General features: G+C 39.5%; 1 protein-coding gene across 1 annotated transcript in view; it reads left to right on the top strand.

Annotated features, from left to right (window-relative positions):
• The window catches only part of PLCE1 (phospholipase C epsilon 1), a 307,719-nt gene that overhangs the window by 166,479 nt on the left and 122,955 nt on the right, over nucleotides 1–18,285 (top strand). Inside the window, exon 4 of the mRNA XM_054572876.1 lies at nucleotides 2,409–2,725. Coding sequence (XP_054428851.1) covers nucleotides 2,409–2,725 — 317 coding nt within the window. The remainder of the gene's footprint in view (nucleotides 1–2,408; nucleotides 2,726–18,285) is intronic.

The following is an 18,285-nucleotide window of genomic DNA, read 5'->3' on the forward strand; positions in this document are numbered from 1 at the left end:
TATGGCATGTGAAGGGGAAGGAAGAAGTTATAAGGAGAGGTGAGCAAGAATGAGAAAAAGTGAAAAATAAGTTTTTCCAGTTTTATTGAGATATAAATAACATACATCGTTGAACAAGTTTAAGACATACAGCATAATGATTTTACTTACATTGTGAAATGATTACCACAGTAAGTTCAGTTATCCATCATCTCATACAGATACATACAATTAAAAAAAGAAAAAGGAAAAAAATTGATTTTCTTTGTAATGAGAACTCTTAGGATTTACTTTTTAAACTACTTTAATACATATCATACACCAGTGTTAACTATAATCATCATGTTGTACACTATATCCCTAGTACTTATTTTTCTTACAACTGCAAGTTTGTTCTTTTGACCACCTTCCTCCAGTTCCCCCTTCTTCCACCGCTTAAGTGTCACAACCACAAATTTGATCTTTTTTTCTGAGTTTGTTTTTTTTAAACAGCTAGTAAAGTGTGGAATGTAGAGGACAGAAAATTATGTCCCAAGAAGATTTCTGGGATGTTTATTTGTGATACATGATAAAAAAATATTCCTGAGTAATCCTGCTTTAAGGAACCCTACACTAAAGGTATACATTATATTTCAAGTTTTCTAATGTCAAGATTTGTGTTTCTTTTGAGTATGATGTCATGCTTACACTAAGACACATTGGCCACTGCATTTATAAGGGTTAACCGGACCAGGCTTCCTTTTCTTCTTTTATTCAATTATTTAGGTCTCCTTTAAATCTATTTCCCACCAATCACTAGACCCTTTATTCATTGTAACAGCATATGATTCACATCTCAAGATATATTACAGTTTATAATATATCATCTTATATTACTTACATATTTTATTATATTATCTCTTCTCTTTCATATTAAATAAGCAGTTTCATAAGACTTGGCAGTTACTTTTATTTACTTCACTGAGTGCTGTACTTTGAAATCATGTCTTAGAGTTGGTTACTTCTGGAAAGACTTCCTATATATGGCTAATTCCTTGTACATAAATTATTTGTATTCAGAAACTGTAGTCAGCCTCTGTCATTGGGCCACATTATGACTCAATTTTCAGGAAATCCAGTCACTTTGTAAACTATTCACAAAGTTGAAGAGTGAGACCATGTAGGCAATATAAATTTGAGCACCTCCTTTATTTTTAATTACTTTCAAATATGCAGTACCAGGAGAAGAAGCCTGAAGGAGGGCTGGCCAGAAAGGGACTGCCAGGAAGGAAAAGATGTGAACTGGATGGAGAACAAGAACAGTTTGGCCCTCAGGGCAGCATTTCCTGAAGCAGTTCCAACCAACACTAGTCACACAGAATAGCATAGTAGGTGTTACATAAAGTATGGCTCTGGAGAAACACTGGGTTTAAGCAATGTAAATGGATTTATTTACTGGCAGACCCCTTTGAACCTTTAATGGTGTACCTATGTGCCTCGTGTATTTCCAGGGATAGGATTTATGGCAAGAATATATGACATTTGCCCAAGTTAGCTGGCTACAAAACTGATCATACTTTGGGAAATTCTGTTCTAGGACTCATCATAGATTTTTAGTTTTTGAATGAATTGATGGATGGGTGTTGACTAAGTGAATGACATAGGTAGGAAGTTAAGAGACATATTGGAAGGATAATGGTCCAAGTAAAGTGAATTTGTTGGGAATGATGTTGAGTCTACAGATGCATTTTATATGTCTGTATAATGCTCTTGCCACTTTCTCTCCCATGCCATCTTCTTACTACCAGTTGTGGGGCAGGGAAGAAAATTTATTTATTTTATTTATTTAAATACATCTCCTTATTACCTGTTCCTTTATTACTTTTATAAGTGGTTCTATCCCTGAAAATCCCCAAATGGATCTCAGTGCAATCAGAGTTTTGAGGGTGGGGTGTTTGCAGAGTAGGCAATGAAGTTTTGAAACTTCAAGTGCAGAGTCCCTGGTTCTCCCACATGTGCATATACATGTACATGCCTCCTCCCCCTACAGCCTTCTTTCCTCTTCCATTTCAATTGCTGTGCTCATACCTTCATCACACTTCTTTTCATCCTGATGGTTAGCACTGGAGGATGAGGAAGCAAATGGTACATTTTACTTCTCTACTACTCTGCAAAGTGTCATAGTGAACTGGTTAAGGAATGGTGTGCTAGATCAGTTTTGCTTCTGAAAATGGGAAATTATGCTTACCTCTGGCCTTGGGGAAGAGAGGGCGGGAAGAAACAGGCAGGGCAGATATCAGGTCTCTATTACAAGGAAGATAGTATGGAACTATTCACCAAACAGAAACTTTGGTAAAGAAACCTACAAGATTTTAAATGGCCCTCAAGTAATATCTGTTGTAAGGAATATCAACCTTGGTGTGACCGTGACTTTTGTGGCTTTATTTCAGAACGCCAATCAGGTACCTCTATGGCCAATTCCAGTGCCCTCCCTTCAAGTTCAGCTGGGATCAGCAAGGAACTGATTGATCTGCAGCCCCTCATCCAGTTTCCTGAGGAAGTTGCCAGCATCCTGATGGAGCAGGAGCAGAGTATTTACCGAAAGGTCTTGCCAGTTGACTATCTTTGCTTCTTAACCCAGAACTTGGGCACTCCGGAATATCAGAGGTCCCTGCCCTGCCTCAAAGCATCCATCTCAGCATCAATTCTTAACTCCCATAATGGAGAACACAATGCTCTTGAAGATCTTGTGATGAGATTTAATGAGGTAAGAAGCCACTTTGATATGTTTTTTAAGAATTGCTAGTGATTTTTAAGCATATTTCTCCTTTTAGGTTTGTCTATCACTGACATCTCATCTACCTGTCTTGTCACTTCCATGATGGCTGCTTTCTTTCCAGGCAGTGAGATAGGAAACACATTGTCATCCTCCCTCCCACTTCACTGTGACCAACCCTAAACCCTAAGTGATCCTATCTCCACCTCATATCATTACCGAGTCTACTTACCTTCTCCCTTTGAACAACCAGTTCCCACCTTTTATTGTCTCCCTTGCCAATATTCTCCCTGGGCTCATTTTCAAATATTCTCCCCCTGGTTCCTACAGGTGCTTTTAAGACCAGATGTATCAATTTTTAGTTTGGACAACATGATCCTTGGCAGTGGGATCCATCTAGTTTACCCACCTCTTCCCCACTCAGGCCTCCTCTGCAGACACTAAACACCAACACCTGGGTCAGGAAAGCAGGGAAGAACACGGGCTTGAGGGACAATGAATCACCCCACTCCTGCCCTCTGCATCCCATCAAGATCCCCATCCCCCAGGAAACCCTTCTGAGTCCTCTGAGACCTTACCAGAACCAGTTCCGAAGAAGACAACTGTAATTGGAGTCTGGGAACACTTAGGAGGGAGGCGCTGTTAAGAGGTCTAGTGACTCACTAGGAGGAAAGGGGCCAATGGCTGACACACTGTGGCCCTGGAGTAAGGACAGGGACAGGGAGGAGGAGAGGCAGGTTTCCATGAAAGGTCCTGGATGCTGTGCTCTTGGGCTTAAAGAACACTTTGCCTCTGTAGTAAATCCCCACACCCAGCGTTTTCTATTCTACATTTTCTGTCTTTTAGGCTTAATTTCTTTTACCTTGAATATCAAAACACAAAATTTCAGCCTCTGTACTTGTTGGTTGGTGGTTGATTTAACTCCATAAATATAATAGTTTACTATTTTAGTCATCTCGTAAACTACCCTAATGCTAAGAGGTTACTCCCGTGTTCTGGTCCTACATATCTCTGCTTGACAGAGGATCAATCAGTCTTTGTTACTTAAGCACTTTCTAATGATAACAGTTCACCTCACAGTCTTCATAGCCTGCTAATCATGACCCTGGTGATGGATGTAAATGTCAGTGAGCATAGTAAGGCACAGTAGATGCAGAAAGTGTTAGAGGCTCAGCTCAAGCAGTTAGTTCTGTGCCCAGACATGCTCCTCAAAGGGATATCCATTATCCATAGGAATTGCTGATCTCCAGATAGCACTGCTGTGCTGATCACTTATGTGTACCATTTATTTGCTCCTCACAACAACCCTGGTAGACAGATACTGTCATTAACTATACTTTACCAATGGGGAAACTGAGGCACAAGGCAATGAAGTCATTTGCTCAGTTACAAGGGTGATAGTCGTCAATAGCAAGATTTAAACCTGCATTGTCAAAAACCTGAAGTTTGAACCACTGTGGAATTCCGCCTCCCACCTGTATCAAAGCTCATATTGGTGCCTGATAAAAATGCAGATTCCTGGTCACACCCCACACTGAGTAAGACAGACTCTTTGGGAGTCCACGTGAGAGCTTGTGAACCACACAGCCCCAACATTGTTGTTTAAAATAAATCTGACATTCTCAATTTTCCTTGCTGTTAAAACTGGGTGGGAAATGAAAGTTCCAGTAAACTGTGTGATTTCATATGTGGATTTTACTGTACTTCATGAATTATTTTAAGCATCAGATCCAGTCATTCTCACATAACTTAGGACTTTGCCCTTGTCCTTTGTTGTTGTTACTGTTGTTTTAAATTCTACCTGAACTTAAAAGTGATTTGCCCAACCTTTTAAAATCTAATTTTAAATTAATTTTTGGAGAAAGAGAACTTGGATTTCTTCCATTCACTATTATAACCCTAAGAATCAAAGATGGATTAGTGATTTCACTAGTTCAGAGTAAATGACAACATGAATTGAACCACAACTGGGTTGAGGCTTGCTTTGGACTATCTCTGAAAATAGTTTATCTAAGCAGCTTCAGAACGTAAACAAGATTTCTGGGAAAACACTTAAACTACTCAAGAGAACAGTCTGTTTTCAAGTATTCTCAAGCATCTATTTTCATACAGTTTATGGGCATGCTGATTAAAAATCAATCTTCAATGTTATATAGTTACTACAGGCAGATCCCTAATGACCTCCACTAGAAAACACTGGGGTAGCTAAATTCTTATTGTTTATATACCTTAGGGCAGAAAACTGCATTACATTAAAGAAGAATTCATAAATTTAGATTTTTCACCTATTGAGAAGGGGTTTGCCTTCAAATTACCATGGATTTACTTTCTGTAAAGAAAAAGAAGGAAAGGAGCTAGAGTTGATTTACCAGGTCCTCTGGACTGGATATTTTCACATTTTTAAATCTTATTTAATCTTTAGGACAGTTTAATAAGGCAGTCGTCATTGTCCCTGACTCAAAGAAGAATAAAGTGAAGCTTAAACAACAAAAGTAATAATCACAATTTTGGACTATATTCTGTAGAATAAAATAAATATTCATGAATTTGTACTAATATGAATAATTGAATAAATATATTAATGAGAGGGAAGGATAATGTACAGCTCTTATAAAAGATTTTCAATTAATAAATATAAAAGGAATGCGGTAAATAGGAATTCACCATTAGGATACCCCAGTAATAAGCACTTATGAATGCTAAAATTTTTGTACAAAATTATGATGAGAAACAAGATACTTGCATAGTTTAAAAATACCTCTCCACAAAATACTTATTAGTTACTGGAGGAAAAATAGATCAGTGGAGAAACCCAGTCAACACCACCTTAAGTGCTTAAAGTGAACGTGATCAGATAACACATATGGATGTGCATCTCCTAATATGACACTTTGAGAAGGGCATGACATCATTTATTTTGGCTTTCTTGCTCCCCCCAAAAAAGTGTAACTCTAATCTTGAGAGAAAAAAATGTCAGACAACCTCAAATGGAGGGACATTTTACTACTGAGAAGTATCAAAGTGACGAAAGGTTAAGGAGAAACTGAGGAATTATCAAAGACTACAAGAGACAAGGAGCCATGACAACCAAATGCAGTGTGGGATCCTATTGGATGCTGGACTAGAAAAAGGATATTAAGGATATCCTTTTTAAAAAGGATACTCAGGGTCACACAGTGACTGAGTACATGTCAGAATCCAGCTCTCCCTCTTCCAAGCCTCTTTTCTTCTCATGCAACTGCTTGCCGCTCTATGAAATTATTACTTACAAGTTTGTAGTAAAGCCAGAATTGCTGACTTAGAATTTAATTAGACTTGGGTCTCTTTTCCCTTACCACTGCCTTTATTTCTACTTTTTTTTCTAAATTTCCTGTGTATCTGTCCTTTTTTTCTACTCTTCTTTTTGTTCCTATTTTTATCCAATATTCTATTACCACCATTCAGGCACTCATCTATTCATTCACTCAAGGCATTTATTGAGTACCTACTATGCCATATAGCCTTCTGTTTTTTTAAACATATTCTTTTAAATTAGAAACTTGCAATGTATGCTGAAAATTTATTATAGCCTAAACTTTGGTTCTGTCATAACTGGATATACAAAATATATGCACTTTCTTCAGGGAAGGAAGATATATATATATTTCTTGGGATACTGGAGAATCTGAGAGACAGGAAGGACAGTATTAGCTCCATTGCAGAACTGTTTGTCACTTAGGGGAGAGGCCAATGTATTTATTCACGTATCTGGCCATTCAGTTAACATACGGTCAGCACTCCTCAGAAGCAGGGCACCATGGTGGCTAAGTGCTAAAGAAAGTGAGTAACAGTCTGCAGCTGCCAGAAGCTACCAGTCCTAAATTATAGTCAGGCACAGGCACAAACCACTACCAAAAAAGGCAGAAAGTACATGCAGTGTGAGTGGCACAGATGGTGGAAGCTGCAGTGTCTCGGTGGGTGATCAGAGCTCTCTGCTCAGCTCTGGAGTGTGCAGCTGGGCCTTGAGAAATAGCTGGAGTACAGGGGGAACATTGGGGAAGGGAGGACATTCCTGACAGAAAGACAACCAGTTCTTGTCATGAGCAAGATTTATTCATGGTCTATGGAGTCAGCTTGCTCCTGATTGTCAGTAGAACATGATCAAGAGCCAGAAGTTTCCTGAATTTTAAAAACTTTTACATGATGACTTAACTGTGATGTGGGGAAAGGGAAGGAAATCCTTATGCCTTTTGGACAGTGTTGCATAATGTTCATTCTTAGGAAAATATGGTTAAAATACAATCGAAAGTACAGTCATTAAATAACTGAAATTATTTGGCTTACATTAAGAAAAGCCAGGAGGTAAGTCATTAAAAATCAATTTAGATTGTGACTTGGAAGCAATGTGTGTACCCATTGCCCTGTCTCCTGCCCGATGTCGAGACTGATGCACACCAGTGACTTCTGAAAAGGAAGTCATCTTTCTGTCTTTGCAGGTACACAGAAGCACATGCAAAGTTCAGCCCTCAAGTGGTGGTAGTCAGGATCTGGGCTGTGGGTGGGCTCAGTCCTGCTTTGCTTGGTCAGGAGGCAGGTCTTCCTCAACCATTTTGATCTGAGTCTCTCTATAGTTATATTATGAGCTAAAACTCCAAGAAGTCAATGTTCTCTTTCTTCTTTATGGTTGAGCAGCCTCACTTCCCAGCCACCTATGAAGTCTCTTGCCTTGACAGTTTCAAGTCATATTGTCCTCCCTCCCTCCCCCATTTTCTTCCTCTATCCAGCCACTACCCCTAGTCCACATGCCTTTTTTAAAAAAAATTTAAGGATTTTATCTATTTATTTTTAGAGAGAGGGGAAGGGAAGGAGAAAGAGAGGGAGAGAAACATCAATGTGTGGTTGCCTCTTGCATGCTTCCCTCAGGGCTCCTGGCCCCACAACCCAGGCATGTGCCCTAACTGGGAATCAAACTGGCAACCCTGTGTTTCACAGGCCGGTGCTCAATCCACTGAGCCACACCAGCCAGGGCTATTCCTTTTGAACTAACTGGTTTTTAACTCCTCTTAGAATACATTGCAGAGCCATTTATCTTTTCTAGAGGAGACAAAAAGGCATTCTTTTGTAGAATTTCACCAAAGAGCTCACATACTTTAGCACATGTGGTTGAGAAGAGATAAGAGGCAAATGGAGATTGAAGGTCATCCTTACTCCCTTTGTGTTCACATCTTTTTCTTATGAAGCTCTGTGGTGGAACATGGGGGAGAGGGATGTATTCTGGAGTTACAGTTCTGAGTCACTAGTTCTTAAATTTTATGCCTCCTCAGTGTGACCTCTGTTTCTGTCCTGATGTTCACCCATTGATGACCTTTGAGGATGGAACTCGTCGTGGTCTGCATCTATAGCTGGTTCTCAGGATCTGTCAACAGAGTGAATTTTTGGTTCCATAACCTCACACTGCCCACACCACTGCTAGACACTCTTTGGTGTAACAGATAATTGATTTCTCTAGTTAAGGACTGGTTTGGGGGTTCAAGAGCCTATTAATAGGTTCATTGTTTTCCTATGCCCTACAGGAGCATCTTTTGCTTGTCAAGGAGTTCTTAGCAAGACCATTTGTCTGGGCTCTTCTTTCAGACTACTTGGTCCAAGGGCAAGTCATGAGCCCAAGATGGAACCCAGCTATGAGACCCCAGAAGATTCTAGAAGAATTCCATCTGGCTCTTTGCCCCCAGTGACCTTCTCCAAACCCCCTCTGTTTGGTCACCCTAAGCAGTCATCAACCCGCTTCTCTCGCCACACAAACATGGGCAGCCAAAAGTGACATTTAGTTGTTGCTTGTTCCTTCCAGATGTCAGTTCAACATTTTAAAGGCCACTCCCTCTATTAAGAATGCCAAGGTGCAGCCTAACTCCATGGAAAAGAATTGTATGAATAAATAGGCATCTGCCCAGAAAAGGATTGTTTGAGCCTGGGTCCCTCCATAAGTGATGATCATCACTCTGGCACATTCCAACATCTAAAAATCTGTTGGGTCATAGCCAAGGGAAGACCGTTTCAGCACAATATGGGAAAAGAATAGCATTTTATCATGAGGGGGAGGGAAGTGGCCTCATGTTCAGATATGTTCCTTCACTTGAAATATTTTGGAAAAAAATAGTTTTAAATTTGTATGTTCAACCATGTTAGAAAAGTTTTCTTTCAAGACTCTCCCCCTACCCCCGCATTTTATGGAGACAGCCAAGAAAATCATATGTTCAGGGCTGCTATACAAACTTTCTTTCTTGTACCTGAACACTCATGGGATAAATTGTTAATAAAGCCGCCTGAGGATAGGGAAGTTTCAGCTCACTTAGGAAAAGCAGATTTCTCCTTGGCTCAACACCTCTCCCCAGAGGCACACCTCTGAGAGCAGACAGTTGATTCATTCCCCAGAGCGTTTCACTGCACATTCCCAGCTTAGCAGAAATTGCAGTCCAGAAATTTCTGAACTAAAAAATACAGTAGGCAGCTAAACCACAGAGACTGGGCGACACAGGGCAGTGTTCTAAGAGCAAGGTTATGGCTCATCTTCCCTGGAGCCAGATGACAGCACATGATGTTCAGTGTTTCATGGCAAATCAGCAGCCATAGGAGTCTGCGCGCGCGCGCGCGCACACACGCCCCCTCAATAAACAGCAGGGCTGGGAATGAGGACGGGCACACTCACATCATCATTCAGGGTGCAGCTCCAGAGTCTGCCTGCCTGGCGGCTAGTCCACCATTCCCAGCCATGTAGCCTTGAGCCAACTACCCTAACCCTCACCTTTAGATAGGACTAATAATAGTATCCACCTCCAATGATTTCTGTGCATATTCAGAGAGAGGATAAGTGTAAAGCACTCAGTGAGGACCCAAGTCACAGTAATGGTTCAATGTTGGTTACAAAAAAAGAAACCACTAAAATAACTGCATTTTCAGAATAATTAATAATAATAGACCTCTTTTTTTAAATATTATTATTCCCCAGTTAACAGATGAGAAAACTGAGGCTCGGAAATGCTAATTAAATGAATTTTGGTTTCAGAGCTATGATTTGACCCCAGGTGATCTGGCTTCCAGAGCCCAAGTTCTTGGCTCATCTACCTGGTGCTATTGAATCTAGTGCTGAAGGAGCTTTTTTCCTTCACCTTGGTTCTCTTTCTCTGAATAAAAAATCATTTTCTTCACAGCAGGTACAAAATATTATGATTTCAATGTGCAGATCTCCTTATTGACTTTAACCCATGTGCTCACTCCCTCATATTGAAAATGTGTCACCTCTTTTGAATGGGAGACTGTGGTCCTTGAAATGGTGGGGAGAATGACATTATAAGGTGTCTGAGAATACTGTCCCAGAAGAACATTAGGATAATTGTCATTTCCAAATGAACCAGGCAGAAGGAGAATTTCAGGTTTTCCATTTTGAAAGTTCCCCTCTTGACTTTGAGGTACTGGATGCCTGAGAATGTAGGATGCCCAAAAACCCCCCCAATTTTTTTTCTTTATCTTTCTCCCTTGACCACATCATCTCTGCTATATTTTTCCTCCTCTCTATTTCTACATTGCACAAAACCTACATCCCTAACAAGAATGGCTTTTGCGATTCAAAATCATTACTCCTACCTCTACTTCTGGAAGGACCCAGAGGGAGGGGGCTGTGCCCAAAGCCAGGGCAGCAGGAGACGACGACAGAGAAGGGCTGCCAAGCACCTTGTGAATCAAGACCTCCCTGTCTGTGCTTATGTTTAAACATCTAACGTGATTTTCTTGAACACTGGCTTTTACTGATCAGCCTAATAAAAGAAGGACTTTAAGATATTAGAATATTTTAAAAATATACACATGCCCAGAGCCCACCTCTAGGAAGGTCTGGCTCTGTGGATACTTCGAGGGCCCAGGGATCCATATTTTTTAAAAGCTCCACATGATAATTCTTTGTTTTTTTATTTTTTTATTATTTTATTTTAAATGTCTTTATAGTTTAGGCTATTACAGTTGTCCTGATATTCCCCCTTCGTCCCCCTCCACCCAGCCCACCACCCAGTTCCATAGTCAATCCCTACACCATTGTCCATGTCCACAGGCCCTTCATATATGTCATTTGACTAATCCCTTCACCTTGTTTCAAACAGACCCCACCTCTCTTCCCCCCTTATAGCTGTTAGTCTATTCCATGATTTTATGCCTCTGTTCTATTTTGCTCATTAGTTTATTTTGTTCATTAGAGTCCTCTTACAAGTGAGATCATATGGTGTTTGTCTTTCACCAACTGGATTATTTCACTTTGCATAATAGTCTACAGTTCTATCCATGCTGTTGCAAAAGGTAGGAAATCCTTTTTCTCTGCTGCATAGTATTCCATTATGTAAATGTACCACATTTTTTTAATCCACTCATCTACTGATGGGCACTTAGACTCTTTCCAAATCTTGGCTATTGTGAATAGCGCTGCTATGAACATAGGGATGCATAAATTCTTTTGAATTGGTTTTTTAGGATTCTTAGGGTATATTCCCAGCAGTGGAATTACTGGGTCAAAAGGAAAAGGTAGTTCCATTTTTAATTTTTGAGGAAATTCCATACTGTTTTCCACAGTCTGCATTTCCACCAATGGTGCATTAGGGTTTCCTTTTTTCCACACCCTCACCAGCACTTGTTGTCTGTTGATTTATTAATGATAGCCATTTTGGTAGGCATGAGGTGATATCTCATTGTGGTTTTAATTTGCATCTCTCTGATGACTAGTGATGTTGAGCATTTTTTCATATGTCGGTGGGCCATATGTATATTCTCCTTGGAGAAGTATTTATTTAGGTCCTTTACCCCTTTTTTAATTGAAATGTTTGTCTCTCTGGTGTTGAGTCGTATGAGTTCTTTGTGTATTTTGGAGATTAAACCCTTGTCTGGTGTATCATTGGCAAATATGTTTTCCCATACAGTTGGTCCCCTTTTCTTCTTGATGATGGTTTCTTTAACCATGCAGAAACTTTTTAATTATTATTTTTTTGTTCAAATACATTTGTCTCCATTTTCCCGCCACCACTTTCCCCTGCCTTTTAAATTTGATATAGTCCCATTTGTTTATTTCCTTTATATCCCTTACCCTAGGACATATATCAGCAAAAATATTGCTATATGGTATACCTGAAATTTTATTGCCTATGTTTTCCGCTAAGATTTTTATGGTGTCACAACTTAATATTTAAGTCTTTTATCCATTTTGAGCTTATTCTGGTGTATGGTTTAAGTTGGTGATCTAGTTTAATTTTTTTTTTTTTTTTTGCATGTACCAGTCCAGTTCTCCCAACACCATTTATCGAAGAGAGTATTTTTACTCCATTGTATACTCTCATGCCTGCTTTGTCAAACATTAATTGACCGTAGAAACACAAGTTTATTTCTGGGCTCTCTATTCTGTTCCATTGATCTACGTGTCTGTTCTTATGCCCATACCAGACTGTTTTGATTACAGTGGCCTTGTAGTCTAGTTTGATATTGGGTATTGTGATCCCTCCAACTTTTTTCTTTCTCAAGATCGCTGAGGCTATTCAGGGTCTTTCATGGTTTCATATAAATTTTTGTGAAATTTGTTCTAGATCTGTGAAATATGCCATTGATATTTTAATAGGAATTGCATTTAATCTATAGATTGCTTTGAGTAGTATAGACGTTTTAATGATGTTAATTCTCCCAATCCATGAACGCACTATATGCTTCCATTTATTTGTATCTTCCTTATTTTCTTTCTTCCGTGGTCTATGGTTTTCCAAGTACAGGTCTTTTACCTCCTTGGTTAAATTTATTCCTAGGTACTTTATTTTTCTTTGTTGTTTTTGTTGCTATAGTAAATGGGATTTTTTTTCTTAGTTTCTCTTTCTGATAGTTCATTGTTGGTATACAAAAATGCCATCAATTTCTGAATATTGACTTGTATCCCACTACTTTGCTGAATTCACTTATTAGGTCAAGTAGTTATTTGGTGGAACCTATGGGATTGTCTATGTACATTATCATGTCATCTGTAAATAATGACAGTTTTACTTCCTCCTTTCAGATTTGGATGCCTTTTATTTCTTTTTCTCGTCTGAGTGCTGTGGCTGGGACTTTCAGTACTATGTTGAATAAGAGGTGAAAGCAGATATCCCTGCGTTGTTCCCAGTCTTAAGGGAAATGCTTTTAGTTTTTGCCTATGAGTATGATATTGGCAGTAGGTTTTTCATATATAGCCTTTATTATGTTAAGGAATACCTCCCAATTTGCTGAGTGTTTTTATTATAAACAGGTGCTGGGTTTTAACAAATGCTTTTTCCATATCTATTGATATGATCATGCGATTTTTGTCTTTCATTTTGTTTATGTGATGTATTGTGTTTAGTGATTTGCAAATATTGTACCATCCTTGCATCCCTGGAATAAATCCCGTTTGATCATGGTATATGATCTTTTTAATGTATTGCTGCACCTGGTTTGCTAATATTTTGTTGAGTATTTTAACATCTGTGTTCACCAGAAATATTGGCCTGTAATTTTCTTTCTTTGTTGTGTCTTTGCCTGGTTTTGGAATTAGGGTAATATTGGCTCTGTCAAAAGAGTTTGAGAGTCTTCCCTCTTACTGAATTCTTTGGAATAGTGTGAGAAAGATGGGTATTAGTTCTTCTTTGAATGTTTGGTAAAATTCACCTGTGAAGCCATCTGGTCCAGGGTTTTTGTGTGCTGGTAGTTTTTTGACTACTGTTTCAATTTCACTAGTTGTTACCAGTCTATTCAGGCTTTCTGCTTCTTGATTCAATTTTGGAAAAGTGTAAGTTTCTAGAAATTTGTCCATTTCTCCTTCCAATTTCTTGGCATATCATTGTTCGTAGTAATTTTTTACAATCCTTTGTATTCTGTGGTTATTAGTTGTTATTTCTCACCTTTCACTTCTGATTTTATTTGTTTGGATCCTCTCTCTTTTTTCTGGGTGATTCTGGTTAAGGGTTTGTCAATTTTGTTTATCCTTTCAAAAACCAGCTCCTGGATTCATTGATCATTTGAATTGTTTTTTACTCCTGTCATTTAATTATGCTGTGATCTAGATTATAACCTTACTTCTACTTATTCTGGGCTTTGTTTGCTGTTGTTCCTCTGGTTCTTTTAGATATAGGGTTAGGTTGTTTATTTGAAATCTTTCCATCTTCTTTAGGTAGGCCTGTTCTGCTATGAGCTTCCCTCTTAGGGCTGTTTTTGCTGTGTCCTATAAGTGTTGTGTGTTCATTTTCATTGTTTCCAGATACGTTTTGATTTCTTTCTTGATCTCATTGTTGACCCGTTTATTATGTAATAACCTGTTATTCAGCCTCCCTGTATCTGAATGTTTTTGAGGTTTTTCTGTGAAGTTGGTTTCTAGTTTCAAGCCATTGTGATCCTTGAAGATACTTGATATGATTTCTATTTTGTTTAATTCGTTGAAGCTTGTTTTGCATCCTACCCTATGGTCTATCGTTGAAAATGATCCATGTGCATTTGAGAAGAATGTATATTTTGCTTCCTTGGGGTGAAATGTTCTACAGATATCAATTAATTCCATTTGATCTAGAGTGTCATTTAATGCCACTGTATCCTTGTTGATTTTTTTGTCAGGAGGACCTATCCATTGTTGACAGTGGGGTGTTAAAACCCCCTACAATGATTGTATTGCTGTTGATCTCTTTCTTAAAGTCCTCCAAGATATTCTTTATATATTTAGGTGCTCCTCTATTGGGTGCATATATGTTTATAAGGGTTATATCCTCTTGTTGGACTACTCCCTTAAGTATTATATAGTAATTTTCTTTTTCTCTTGTTATGGCCTTTGTTTTGATGTCTATTTTGTGTGATATAAGCATTGCTACCCCAGCTTTTTTTCAGGCCCATTTATATGGAATATTTTTTTCCATCCTTTCACTTTCAGCTTGTGTAAATCATTGTTCTGAGGTGGGTCTCTTGTAGACAGTATATATGTGGGTCATATTTTCTTAATACAGCCACCCTATGTCTTTTGATTGGAGCATTTAAACCATTTTCATTTAAGGTTATTATTGATAGGTATCTATTCATTGCTATTTTTTGCTTTGTACGTGAGTTCCTCTCCATCTCTTCTTCTTACAGCAGTCCCTTTAGCATCTCTTGCAATGCTGGTTTGGTAGAGATGTACTCTTTTAGCCTTTTTATTTTTTTAATCTGGGAAGCTCCTTATTTTGCCTTCTATTTTAAATGAGAGCCTTGCTGGATAGAGTAGTCTTGGTTGCAGGCCCTTGTTTAACATTACTTGGAACATTTCATGTCAGTCCCTGCTGGCTTGTAATGTCTCTGTTGAGAAATCAACTGATAGCCTTTTTGGAGCTTCCTTTTATGTTGCTAGCTGTTTCTCCCTTGCTGCATTTAAGATTCACTCTTTGTCTTAAGTTTTGCCATTTTAATTATAATGTGTCTTGGAATGGGCCTCTTTGAGTTCATCTTGATTGGGACTGTCTGTGCTTCCTGAACTTGCTTGACTTTATCATTCACCAAGTTCAGGAAATTTTCTGTCATTATTTTTTCAAACAGGTTTTCTGTCCCTCACTCCCTTCCTTCTCTTTCCAGTACTCCTGTGTTGCAAATATTGTTACATTTCATGTTGTCTCAAAGCTCCTAAACTATCCTCATTCTTTTTAAGTCTGTTTTCATTTTATTGCTCTGATTGCATGTTTTTTCCTACCCTATCTTCCAACAGTCTGATTCAATACTCTGCTTCGTCTAGCTTGCTTTTAATTCCTTCTAGTGTTTTCTTCATTTCCACCTGGTTCTTATTCATAGTTTCTATGTCCTTTTTCATACTGATATGGTTCCCACTAAGTTCCTTGTAGTTCTCATAAAGTTTCTTGTAGTTCTCATTAAGTCCCTTGAGCATCCTTATAACCGTTACTTTGAACTCTGTGTCTGATAAATTTCTTGCTTCAATTTCATTTAGTTCTTTTTCTAGAGATTCCTCATTTCCTTTCACTTGGGGTTGTTTCTTTGTCTCCCTATTTTCGCTGAACCTTTTTGTTTGTTTCTACTTATTAAATTGATCTGCTTTGCCGCCCTGTCTTTGTGGGGTGGCCTTCAGTGGTAGGAGCCCCATGGGACTCAGTGGTGCATTCTCCTTGATCTCCTGAGCTGTATGCTCTAGGGATGCCCTTTGTGCAGCTTATGTGGGCTCTCCTGTTGTATTTGGGTTTTGATTGTTGTTGGCCAGTTCAGCTGGCTTACTGAGCCACAACCCACACCACGTCTTATATGCTGTTATATAGGTGCTGACTGAACAAAACAAAACAACACAGAAAACAAAACCCACACAAGCAAAAATATCCCCCAACAACCACAGCAATATCAATGACAAATGAGCAAAGATCATTGAAGGTGGAAGGAGAATAAGAATATTATAAGAGAAAGGAACATGTATAAAGGACCCATGGACAAAGCCAAAGTGGGAAAGGGTTGAAGGAGGGAGGAGGAGAGGGGGCAGGGGAAAGTGGTAGCAGGAAAATGGAGACAAATGCATTTGAACAATAAAAAAATAAAATTAAAGAAAGAATATTATACGAGAGAAAAAAGAATAGTAAGAATTAAATGCTAGGAATTTCCACGAAAGGTCAAAGAATGGAAAAAAATTAAATTTAAAATAGAAAGGGAAGGAAGAAGGCAAAATAGAGTAAGAAAGGAAAGAATAAAATATAAGGTTTGAAATAAAAAATAATGAAATAATAGGAACAAAATTGAAGAAAAAAATTTAAAAAGCGATGCAAAAGAAAAAATAACACAAATAATGAAAAAAGAACGAAGTGGAATTCATCTCAGCAGAGTTTGGTGCTTCTGGGTTTTCCTTCTGGATATGACTCTGGTGTTATCTGACGTTCATATAAACCAATGTCAGATACTGTCCCAGTCTAGCTCTAGGCTGCTTGTTCGAATCTACAAGCATCCACAGTCTGTGGCTTTCTCCTTCGGGCTTGGCTGCATCCAGGGTGGTCCTTGCTGCTCTGCATTACTGGCTTGTTATCAGCATAAGGCCTAGGGGTGTTTTTAATGACGGAAAGCACCACAGATACCTCCTCCATCTGCCATTACTCTTAGTCTAGCTGCTGTCCCTTCTGTTTCTGAGAGGCTTCTGGTGTAATCAGGAGGATGAGCCCCCTGGATCTCCTCTGGGAGGTGCCATTCCGACTTCAGGGAAGATGGTGGGTGCACTCACATGTCTGAGTCTTTCCCAGATTATTTCCTTGAAGTCTGCAGGAAGAAGCCCCTAGCAGGTTAGCAGGTGGGGTTTGTGTCTGCCAGAAACTGGGAGGGCATTCCTAGTGAAAGTGAATGGAATGGCCATGCCCTAAAGCCAGTCTCTAATACCCCTGAGTCTGCCTCTGTCTCCTCAGCAGGGGATAAGATGCAGGTTGGGGGAAAATAAGAAAGAAAAAAATTAATTAAAATAAAAAGGGATGCAGGGTGCAAAAAGCAGGATTTCAGAGGGTGTGGCAAGCAGGATTCCAGAGGATGGGGTGAGGAGGCTTCCTGAGGCTGTGGAGAGCGGCTTTCCCTGCAGGGCAGGGTAACTGGTTTTCCCTGGAGGGTAGGGGAATGGTTTTTCCTGGGGCCAGCTTGCTCTACTCAAGAAAAATGTCTGCTGCAGTATGGTGGTGTATCCTAGCACCAGGAACCCAGCAGCCATGCCCCCACATCTCTCCCCCACGCCCTCCACTCCAGACTCTCCTCACATGAATGCAGACCATGCTGCCCTCCCTTCGCCTGAGCCAAAGGTGCGTGGCTGGGAATGTGAAGCCTGTGCATTGGCCCCTTAGAACAAAAGGAAGGAATAAAAAGAAAACAGGTGGCTTTGTCTCCAGTAGCCTCTGTCTTTCTGAGGAGGGTTGGGGGAAATGACCTGTGGCCTTTCACTGCTGGGTGCTGTGTAGGCTGGTGATTCCCCACCCTAGCGCTCTGTGCTTGGGAGCCCAGTCTGAGTTCCAGGCCTCACTCCTCTCCAGGGGAAGCTCCCACAGCCATGCAGCCTCCTCAGCCACCACCCGTGAAAGCAGTGCAGGTCCTTTTTGCATTCCTGACCCTTTGACCAGTCACGAGGTGGTTTCTGCCCACCCTTGGTTAAGTATCTCCTCTTCTGGTAGTCTTCAGCTATTTATTTCAGGTGGATGTTTCCCTCTTTATTTTTATTTTCAGGTTGGGTCCCAGAGGTTGTGTGAGATAAATTCTCCTACTCCTCTGCCATCTTGCCACCTCGCACAATCTTCCCCACAAGGCAATTCTGATAACAGTAATGGTTGAGAATCACTACTCTAGACCATCAAGCCAACCATTATTCAGAGCAAAAACCAAAACTGTATCCAATGGGTCATCTGTTAGTGTAGATAATTGAGAATTGTCTAAGGTAAGTGTAAATAAATGTGGTGCTCTGCTTTTGCTTGCTTTCTCTTTCCCTTTCCTTCCTTCCTTTTCTCTTTGTGTATTTTTTTAAAAATTCTTTGGCCTTCATGTTGCAGTGAAAGACTTCTTTTTAAAATCTTAAC

The sequence above is a fragment of the Pteronotus mesoamericanus genome, unplaced genomic scaffold (genome assembly GCF_021234165.1).
Source record: "Pteronotus mesoamericanus isolate MK-2021 breed Mesoamerican mustached bat unplaced genomic scaffold, CSHL_Meso_final contig_24, whole genome shotgun sequence".
Classification (NCBI taxonomy): Eukaryota; Metazoa; Chordata; class Mammalia; order Chiroptera; family Mormoopidae; genus Pteronotus; species Pteronotus mesoamericanus.